This window comes from Hyla sarda, chromosome 6 (genome assembly GCF_029499605.1).
Source record: "Hyla sarda isolate aHylSar1 chromosome 6, aHylSar1.hap1, whole genome shotgun sequence".
In the NCBI taxonomy this organism is placed as follows: Eukaryota; Metazoa; Chordata; class Amphibia; order Anura; family Hylidae; genus Hyla; species Hyla sarda.
This window is the reverse complement of record NC_079194.1, coordinates 275,479,428-275,491,010: the sequence shown is the minus strand read 5'-3', so window position 1 is coordinate 275,491,010 and position 11,583 is coordinate 275,479,428. Positions and strand designations below refer to the sequence as shown.

General features: G+C 40.2%; 1 protein-coding gene across 2 annotated transcripts in view; it reads right to left on the bottom strand.

Moving 5' to 3' along the window:
• Positions 1–4,946: 4,946 nt before the first annotated feature.
• Positions 4,947–11,583, bottom strand: part of PC (pyruvate carboxylase) — a 537,865-nt gene continuing 531,228 nt past the window's right edge. For both annotated transcript variants that reach the window (XM_056527381.1, XM_056527380.1), the window contains exon 21: positions 4,947–9,702. In XM_056527381.1, coding sequence (XP_056383356.1) covers positions 9,454–9,702 — 249 coding nt within the window. In that variant the 3' untranslated portion in view covers positions 4,947–9,453. The remainder of the gene's footprint in view (positions 9,703–11,583) is intronic.

Here is an 11,583-nt window from a genome sequence, read left to right as displayed (position 1 = left end):
TAAAATGTTTGTCTAGCAGATTATGCAGAGACAAGACAATTAGGCTAGGTTCACACTGTGGAATTTCTGGGTACAATTTCTGCCGGAGATCGAGCCGGCGGCACTAGGACCGCACGGTCTACATTGCCGTCCCCATAGATGGCAATGCATTTCTGAGCAGATCTCCCAAAAGATCCACCCAGAAATGCATTGCAGTCTATGGGGGCAGGAATGCAGTCTGCTCGGTCCTAGCGCCTCCAGCTCGATCTCCGGCAGAAATTCTGCCCAGAAATTCCGCCCAGAAATTCCGTAGTGTGAACCTAGCCTTAGTGACTCCAATCAAAGAAGATGTCACCTGTATGGCCGGTTTCACAATACAGAATTTTCAAGTGGAATTCCGTTGCAGAGTCCCATTGCTGGCAATGCAATTCCGCTGCACAGTGTACACTGCGGAGTCTTCAAGGCGGACTTTCCTCCCAGAAAATCCCCCATCTATAATGGCAGCAATGTTTGGGAGGTCCTAGCACTGGCCAATTCAGACAGCGTGCCCGCACTCGCAATCTCCAGCCGGATTTACAGAGATTCCGTAGTGTTAAACCGGTCTAAGTGACCATAATCACTAATCTGCAGATCTTGTATAGAGCTGATATCTGGCAGGTGGGTCAGGGACAGGGAAGGTGGATAAAAAAATATGAGAAAAGCTATGCAAAAAGAAATAAACTGGTAAATATGGCAAAAAGATGGGAAAAGGATAAAAAAAAAAAACATAAAGGGTTAAATAGATGGCATCGTGAAATAAATAAGTGGGATAAAGAGAGCATCATGAAGAAATAAAGCAGAAAAAAGATGTCAGGGGACAAGGTGTCTATAAAATATATAGAATGGAAAAATAGATGTCAGGATAAAAGGGGAAAAAAGAGTCTCCAGACAACTAGATGATGTAAGGTGAAAGAGAGAGAGAGCAGGGGTAAAGGAAGAAAAGACATATACTATACAAGATATACTATATAATATATATATATATATATATATATATATATATATATATATATATATAGTGAATCATGAAGGTATGAATTTTGGGTGCAATCTGTCACTGTGGGTTGTTATATTGTGCTGTATATTATCTGATGCAGTAGAGTTGTGTACTTCTGTGGATCTTGTGCCAGAGGACCATATCTGGTGTTAGTGCTATGGCAAATGTTGTAGTTGCAATCTGGTTCTGTGGGTTCATTGCATGCCTGTGTTTTGTGTGTCATGCCCCTCCCCCTCATGACAGTCATAATTAAAATTAAGTCCCCCTTCCCCCGTAAAAAATAATTCTGGGGATGCCCATGGTAACATATGATCTGTTTAGGTAACTGAAATTAACAGTTCTAATATACTGTTGTCTTTGTTACTTCTCTATTTCTAATTCTACCGCTGTACAAATCACTAGTCAGACCACACATAGAATACTGTGTACAGTACTGGTCAGACCACACATAGAATACTGTGTACAGTACTGGTCAGACCACACATAGAATACTGTGTACAGTACTGGTCAGACCACACATAGAATACTGTGTACAGTACTGGTCAGACCACACATAGAATACTGTGTACAGTACGGGGCACCAGTGTACAAGAAAGATATAGTGGAGCTGGAGAGGGTTCAAAGACCGGCAACCAGGGTAATACAGGGAATGGGAGGACTACAGCACCCAGAAAGATTATCAGAATTAGGGTTATTTAGTTTAGAAAAAAAAAGGCTTAGGGGAGACCTAATAACTATGTATAAATATATCAGGGGGCCGTACAGAGATCTCGCCCATGATCTATTTATACCCAGGTGTCACGATCACACCCTATTGGTCCAGCTACGACGCTAGAGAGAGTGTGATGGTGCAAGGGTTAAGGCCACCAGACCTATGGGTATCCACTACTAGTCCCAGCAAGTCACCAAATTAACCCTTAGATAAACGTGTTTCCACCAGAGCTGCCTTCAGAAAGGTGAGCTCATCTATTTAGAGATCAAAGACCAGAGCTGATTAATTAAGCATTTCATCTGATAAAAGGTATCACAGTGCTGACTATATAAAAATACAGGAACAAATGACATACAGTTACAAAAATATGAAAGAGTTTAGCAAGTCAAGTTCAGAAAACAAAATAGGAAGTTCTTACAGCATGATGGTATAGCAGTCCTTGTCATTGAGAGTCCAGCTGTTCTTAGGATGGTCTTGTCAGCTTGTTGCACAGCCTTGAACACCCTGAGTCTGGCATTGTTTTAAATATCATATCTGCTTTCTTGGGAGGGAGACTCCATTCCCCCCTCCCCTCTGATCCCACCAGGGGGTCTTCTCTCTTCCTTGCCCCTTATCTGTTTGATTATAGGATGGGACCAGAGTGCATGACTTCAAAAAAGCCTTTGGCTTCATAGAAGATGTAAACAAACAGCCAGACCCCCAATAAAATGCAATACACAAACCCACAGTCTGAATGACCTCTCACCCATGGCTTGGATAATACATCACACAGTTATAATTATAATACACATATAGGATTTTAATAATCAGGCCTTGGGCCTGACACCAGGACTGTATCTATAACAAGGGGACATTCTCTACGTCTAGAGGAAAGAAGGTTTCTACACCAGCACAGACAGGGGTTCTTTACTGTAAGAGCAGTGAGACTGTGGAATTCTCTCCCGGAGGAGGTGGTCATGGTGAACTCTGTAAAATAATTTAAAAGGGGTCTGGATGCATTTTTGGAGAGTAATAACATTACTGATTATGTATATTAGATTTATAGGGACAGAACGTTGATCCAGGGATTTATTCTGATGCCATATTTGGAGTTGGGAAGGAATTTTTACCTCTAGTAAGAGGTTTTTTTTTGCCTTCCTCTGGATCAGCTCAGTAGGGACTTATTAGGGATATAGGTTGAACTTGATGGACTCTGGTCTTTTTTCAACCTTATGAACTATATTACTATTTTCGTCAAAATCACGTTAAATAATATAGTTGCTGGGGGGGGGGGGGGTCGTAATTTTCTGTTCTTTGCTCAGACACAAGGATCTAGCAACAGCCTGATTGTTACAGTTTAATATCTTTTATGTTTTGTACATATTGCACATTCTGGGTTTTATAGTATGTTTTGTTCCATTTTTACTTATTGTATCCTAATAAAAAATATTTTGAGACTTCTGTATCCGGGCTCATTTTTATCAGTGTTTATCATACTACTACTGCACCATAACAAAATACACCTTTAAGATACTCTTCCCAATTAATATACTCTCTACTTTTTACACCTGTTTCATAATATTTCTGTGTTACATTGACTATGCTAATAACATATAGAGTTGTCACTATGACCTATGTGTGATAACAACCACATAAATCATGCAATCCAAATTAACAAACAAGTAATTGATTTTGCCAGTGGAGGCAGAACAAGGATAACATTTACTCTCTAGACATAATTCATGTACGTGTATATTTCTCTGTAAGTTTAAGTATCCATTTTTTAATCAATATGTAGCTAGTCACCCGATATATTTACAGTACCTCCTATAAATTAGCCCACCCCTCACATTTTTGTAAATATTTTATTATATTTTTTCACGTGACAACACAATGGCCCTCATTTACTATTGCAAACCCGACATGTTTTGTCGGGTTGTGCACCAGATTCTGCCGCATTGCGTCAGAAATTCTGTCTGCGCCAGAATTGAAAAAACCCGACTAACTCTCCATTAAGAAAACCCAAAAAGGGGCGTGGCTGCTTGTAAAAGGGGGCGTGGTCTCCAAAAAAGGGGCATGTTCCCGACATTTTCACAAAAAAACAACATATTGTTGCCAGAAAGATAAACAGATTTGTAAATTACTTCTATTAAAAAATCTTAATCCTTCCAGTACTTAGCTGCTGTATGCTACAGAGGAAGTGAGTTGTCTTCTGTCTGACCACAGTCCTCTCTGCTGCCACATCTGTCCATATCAGGAACTGTCCCGAGTAGGAATATATCCCCATAGCAAACCTCTCCTGCTCCGGACAGAGGTGTCAGCAGAGAGCACCTGTGATCAAACTGAAAAGAACAACTCAAATTCCTCTGTAGCATACCACAGCTGATTTTTTTTTTATAGAAGTAATTTACAAATTCTGGCACCAGTTGATCTGAATTTTTTTCCCCCCACTGGAGTACCCCTTTAAGCGTCACGGACATGGAGTTCACCAGAGCTTCACAGGTTGCCACAAGAGTCCTCTTCCAATTCTTCATGACGACATCACGGATCTGGTGGATGTTAGAGACCTTGCGCTCCTTCATCTTCCGTTTGTGGGTGCACCACATAAGCGCTATAGGGTTAAGGTCTAGGGACATGTTTTGCTAGTCCAACACCTTTACCCTCAGCTTCTTTAGCAAGTCAGTGATCGACTTGGAGGTGTGTTTGGGGTTGTTATGTTGGAATACTGCTCTGCGGTTCAGTCTCCGAAGGGAGAGGATTATGCTCTGCTTCAGTAGGTCACAGTACATGTTGACATTCGTGGTTCCCTCAATGAACTGTAGCTCCCCAGTGCCAGCAGCAGTCATGCAGGCCAAGACCATGACATTCCCACCACTATGCTTGACTGTAAGCAAGACACACTTGTCTTCGTACTTCTAACCTGGTTGCTGCCACACATTCTTGACACCTATCTTTATCAAATTAGTTTATCTTGATCTCGGACCACAGGACATGGTTCCAGTAATCCATGTCCTTAGTCTTCTAGTCTTCAGCAAATTGTTTCCAGGCTTTCTTGTGCATCATCTTAAGAAGAGGCTTCCTTCTGGGACAACAGCCATACAGACCAATATTGAAGTGGTGCAGTGGTGGAAAAACTTTCTTTTTTTTTTTTTTATGGACTGCTTCTTTAGAAAAAGCAGGATTATTTTCAGTTCATCCACAAAATTTTAAGAAATTACCAACAGCAAAAATGAATCCATATCAACATAACATAATTTCAGCTTTATTTTCAATGGATAAACACTAAGGTAAATCAAATCCATAACAAGGCATTCAAAGGCAAAATTCGACCTGTACATATAAAGACATTTCACTAATGCATTCTTGTTATTTCCCTGGTATTAGACACAGAAGGAAATCTCCAGTTAGTTCACAATGTAAACAAGGTAACACAGAATACTGGTATTACAGAAGTTAATGGTCCACAGTTAACAATGGTTCGGGGTTATACTCTTCACCATAATGGCTATTTGCTATTAACTGTTACTACTCACAAAGCAGCCTTTTTAACCTACCATATGGAGTGGAGGGAGAAGGGGATAATGTCTCTATCTCTTGTTCTACTACATTGACTAAAAGCGCAATACGGACCCAGCCTCTAGAGAGAGAACAATGCTCAGTGTGCTCAATCACCATCTTGCTTGCAGAATCCATTTAAACTGGGAAGATACATAGATGCTCAGCAGCTCATCCCTATCCATAAATGAATAAGAACTCTGTTTTCTTTTTGAAAGCAATCTGACAAATCGGCAATCAACTATTACAATCCAGGCACTCGTAATTGTATAGAAGACAATAAAATGTCCTACGGTGGTCCGACAATAACTAAAACGTAGAGAGGAGTATCGTGCACAGGGTTTGGTGACAGAACTTGGCTTACAAAACAAAAAAGCCTTAAAATGTAGGCAATGTAAACAAAGACTTCCTATACCCTTCGTGAACAATGGCTAAAAGGTGCATGGTGGGCACAGATAGGGTACAGGGCACAACATGGTCCAATACGAAAAAATTCTTGCCGCCGCCACTTTAAATTCTAACATATAAAAAAGGAAAGACTAAATTCACACAAAAAAAAAAAAAAAAACATCTGTATTCCCGTCACAGTGGGCTCTTATGTATGAGAGCTCGGGTGCTTGTCTTAGATAAGAATTCATTGTGCAAATGCCGAGTACATTTTTGCATAGACTAAGTGGACAGGGAGCTGCTCATTTATTACAGGTAAAAACATTTTGTGCACAGGAAAAGTAAAAGAACGTACAGCATGCAAAATCCAACTGGATGTGAGTGATATGGGGGAAAAGTGTTTAACGTGTAAGATCTCGTATCTCCGAGAGTGACTTTAAAAACTTGACCTGATGCAGGGAGAGCTGTGATATATCTGTCACATTATAATTGCAGAGCGTTTTCTCCTACTATACCGCTCTGCCCGGTGCTCCGTGAGCGCTGACTTTACAGGAGATGGCCCTACGCACTGGCTGCACATCAGACATAACATTTTTCACTATATGACCCGACCGGGTTCACAAACAGTTCATTGTATTTCAGGCATTAAAAGGTCAGAGCTCTGACAAAGTGCTGCGCTATGTATTGCCCACAGGCTCTTCACACAGAATGTATCTGTGAAGACATTAAATGGAAATGCAAAGAGCCCTTTTACCTCTTCACATATCCAGACCTCTTGAGAATCGCAGCCACAAATATTTCAATCTGACTGTCACATAGTATTGCAGGTAAAAAAAAACGCCTATGATTCCAATGTACTATAGGACGGGAGACAATTAAAAAGCTGAACATTTAGCAATGTCCTCGGCAATGAGCCACCTCTTCGATCTACAGATAAAGCTAAGCTATATTATGCAATGCAGCTAAAGAAGAAGAAAAGTTCCGTCTGTATAAGAAAGGTTTCCATATCAGTGATACAGCCGAATAAAAACCAAGACTGTGCAACCTATGCAAGTTACATAAACCTCTACTGCACATGCTCGTGCTAGTGAAGAGTTAAGGTGGTAAAAGAGGTGTTGGCAATGAAAACTATGTATCAGCAAGTGCTGTTATATATTATATAAAACAAAAATATCTAAAAAAAAAAATAAGTGTCAAGGTGAAAAGAGGGTACAGGACTGGGAGTCGTAATGCAGAATACATCACATAGCATCTTACTGCGCGCTCTTTATAAATTCTTAACTAGGCAAGGGAGGTTAGATGGTAAAAAGCTTAAAATAGGCAAAGCCCAAAGGCACTCAAGACCAGGGGTAGCCTAAACAAGCAGCTGGCAATCCCTAAATGCCTATGATTTGCCCACAATGCACAGCTGCTGTCCTAAATTAAAATTTCGTATCTATAATGCTGAAGGGCAGGCAAGTATGGCTCCAGGAATCCTGGTTTTCGGTAAGAAAATAAACTGATGCTATGTTATTACATCAATCGTGTGTTATGTGTGTACGCTATGGTCTACAGACAAGCAAGTGGAATCCAAAGGCTCCGCCACTAAAAGCAGATAAATATTACAGCCATCACTATGTCATCTCATGACCGTACTGTTACTACAGTGTAACTGCTATCTTCTATGTGACCATACAGCAGGAATGTTCCTTCTCTATGTCCTCCTCTACTACTCCATTATGTACTAACACAAAACCAACCACACAACATAGCGATATACAACTTCTCCAGTTTTTCCATTAGCAGTGCACCGTATTGCGGTGTTATTTTTCCTTAAATCATCCTGATATCATTCATAGACAGAATGCAGTGAATACAGCAAACGCTGTCTTTATCTTAACTCTCAATGTACCCTCCGGGGACAAATCATGCCTACAAAGTGATCCTAGCGTATGACTGTTATCGTTCCCTGACAAACTCAGCATCTGCCGAATGGTTTACACACAGCTCTTCATAGTTTACCACTCTCTGAGGAGTCTTTGATGTCTTAGTGTGACGGCGGCCATCTTGATACGGACAACAAAATGAAAATCAGTTGATAGAAGTGGTGGTCCTAACCACTATGTATGGTAGAAGGACACAATGATACTTATGTTAGGCTATAGATGGTGGAGCCAAAATCTCACTTTCTAAACTGATAAAAGAAACTGATAAATTTTAACCCAGAAAATCCTCTACATCTTGATATGTCGGATTATATATTCTGTTATTAGGGAATTTAATAATTAAAAAATTTAAATCTCACTTGATAGTCCCAACAATTGTGGTCATTCAGTGTGCGCTATTGTACCTATTATACTAGGCTACAAATGATCTATAACAGTGGTCTCCAAACTCCAAAGCCCTCCAGATGTTGCAAAGCTACAATTCCCAGCATGCCCAGATAGTCAACGGCTCTCCGGGCAAGCTCGAAATGGTAGTTTTGTCACAGTTTCGAGACCACTGATCTAGGGTGTTACTACACTCAAAACAAGAACATATAGAGGGAGATTTATCAAAACCTGTCCAGAGGAAAAGTTGCGGAGTTGTCCATAGCAACCAATCAGATCACTTCTTTCCTTTTTGAAAAGGCCTTTGAAAAATGAAAGCAGCGATCTGATTGGTTGACATGAGCAACTCAGCAATTTTTCCTCTGGACAGGTTTTGATAAATCGCCCCCATAGTGTGTTCCCAAGACTAAAAACACCATTGCTACAAATACAATACAAGGTCATGAAGGCACCAACCTATAGAGAAAATTCATGAGGCTATGTATAAAAAAAGAAGAAGAAAAAAATTTAATATAAAACACAAAATAATGTAGAAAGCTCTCCATAAGAACATGAGTTTTGGATAACTCAGCATTTTAAAATAGTACAAATGAATTGCATAGTGTTATGAAATGACGAAATATAAACCCTATATAAGTTTTATGATTCTCCATTTCTATTACAAAACAATGAAAAGTTAAAAATGTAAAGATGTGCTTTTTTTTATGTTTAAGCAGTTTTTTTAATACCAGTAGTTTAAGTGAATTATTTTGTGCGTAGCAGGACATCCTGTATATACTTGCTTGTTGCGCCTCTGTCCATGGTGCTGAAACCTAGTAAAAGCTTTTGTGTTTCCTGGAAGATAAGGAAAGGGTGATGTACATGATGATGGAACGGAATGTACCAGTTAGTAATAGGGCAATCATAGGGGGCCTATGCAGTATGGATTTAGTCAGTCTTCACAAGTTACATAGTCAGTTACTGCAATGGACAATGTATAATATTGAGGTTAATGCCTATCCAATCTCTATTCATTGAGGAGCGGCAGCTGCAATATCAGCTCTTTGCTGTTTGGCACTAAAAATAGGAACGGGAAAGATTTATACTTGATGTGAAACATTTGACTCCTTTTCAGACAGTAAGCAATATCCAGCAGAACAATTTCTCTGCACCTAGACAAGAGCTCAGATTGGCAAATACCTTTTCTAATGTCCGCCTGAAAGCTCAGGAAAAAGCATTTGTGTGTGTTATTTAGCAAAATATATATATATATATATATATATATATATATATATATATATATATTTTTTAGCAAGCAAAGTAAAAAATAATCCAGATATGATTTTAGGTCCCTAAACCCACATGTAAAGCACTTTCATTTACATTGATAAGACACACTGTCAGCAGGTACGAGGAGATGAGTATATAGCACCCTCTCAATCTTACAAGAGGGACACAGAAAGCAAGGCATTTCACAAATCCCCTTCCCGGCAGAGCTCTTCCATTTAAGGTTCAATTTATTCTATTTCTAGGACAAGATCTTCTCCCTCCAGATGCATGTCGGGTTTCACATGAATCTTCTTGATTGTTCCAGAGACTGGAGAATTCACCAAGGTCTCCATCTTCATGGCGCTCAGTACACAGAGAGGCTGACCCTTCTCCACTGTCTCTCCTTCTTTCACCTTTATGTCGATCACTTTTCCTGGCATGGGGGCGCCAATCTGGCCTTTTACGTCCTTCAGGGCCTTGGGATGGAAATGCATCTCCTGCAAGCAAGGGGCAGTTGTTAAAGTTGCACAGCAAAGGCCTTTTTAGACGTGCTGTTGCTGTCATGAAAACAAGCCTTTGTGATTAACGCTTTTCGGCTGATCAATTGTGCAGCTCTTTAAAGGGAACCAAGCACTAGATTTTACCCTATATAACGCTTGGCAACACGTTATATATCCTAAAATCTTTACCCTCACCATCCCCGGGGGACGTTTTTGTCCCCAGGGATGGGAGGATATGAAGTAATACAGTTTCCCCCAGTGACCCCTTAAGTAGTCCCCTAGGCGGAGAACTATACTTACCAGGTCTTGTCGCTCCAGCCACAGTGACACCCTCTCGACAAGACTGACGGCCACGTTACCACTCTTCGCCATCTGCTTAAGGAGCGATGATGCAGGCCGTCAATTAAGCCGAGGGGGCGTCACTAAGGCCGGAGCGATGGGACCTGGTAAATATAGCTCCATCCACCCAGGGGACTACTTACAGGATGGCCGGGGAGACTTTCTACCTTAATATCCTCACTATCCCTGGGGACTTTTGTCATCTGATCACTTGCCCTTTTACATGGGCCGATTATCCTAGGAACACTCGTTCAGCCGATAATCAGCCTGTGTAAAAAAGCCAACAAGGGAATCACGACTTAGAACTTCGAGAATATACTTAAATTTTTCTTATGAAAGAAAAAAGAAAGCCCTGAAACTATTCAAGCCCATGCTTGGACAGTGAATCTTCTCATTTGCCAACTACTGTGTTTACTGACATTCCCCACATTCTTTGCGGTAACTGTGGTGAGATGGGACACTCATGTATGGACTATGGGGGAGATTTATCAAAACCTGTGCAAAGGAAAAGTTGCCCACTTGCCCATAGCAACCAATCAGATCGCTTTTTTCATTTTGCAGAGGCCTTGTTAAAAATGAAAGAAACAAGCTGATTGGTTGCTATGGGCAACTGGGCAACTTTTCCTCTGGACAGGTTTTGATAAATCTCCCCCTATATTCAGAATTACTTACAAATAAGAATAGCTCACATTATATTTCAGATAATTCTGATTTCCCTGTCTTTTAATTGTAAAAAATACTAGTGGCATAAAGCAAAGTGTGGTCCATCTATGGATGTTAAGAAGGTAACTTCAGGGTGTGCTAAGCTTGTTCTATTACTATATATTGATATGTGAATTAGTTTTATAGGATATTCTAATATTGTTACACTTATCAATATCATTGTACAGAATATAAGATGCTTCATTAGTTAGGCAGATGTAGATGCCGTCTATTAAACCTATGTAAATCTCGTTACAGGACCTTATAGTGCAACCTCATTGATTCACAGTAGAATAAAAGGCATTTTCCATGTGAAAAGTATATTAATAGTGTCTGTCTTATGGGAACACAATCGGACTATGAATAACAGCGTCTGCTTAGAGCTTTCAGCTACACAGCAACACTCCTACCTAGACGCTGGGGAAGTGATCGCATATATTAGTGCTCTTCAATCACTTGTTGAGGTGGGAAAGTGTTTAGATAAGCTTTTCAGATGTGGAGCTAGGTTGCACCACAGGACTGGGTAAGTATTTGGGCATTCACTATCTGATCCCATTCAACACATTGTAAAGTGTTTTGCACTTCTACATTTGGCTAAAAATGTGCAGTTATAAGGGCTGTGACTGGGGCATAATCATATGGACTGGTACAATTGTGGCACAAAGTCCAACCCTACTGAATCAAAAGGAATCTACTAGTTCACAGCTATAAACACTGAAAACTAGCAAATAAAATTATAGTTTAGTTTCCATCTAAACCTTATGCAGCAAATACCACTTAAAACTTTATATCCAGAATACCGCTATTCAACCTGGTGCTGTATTTTCTGCCCATGTG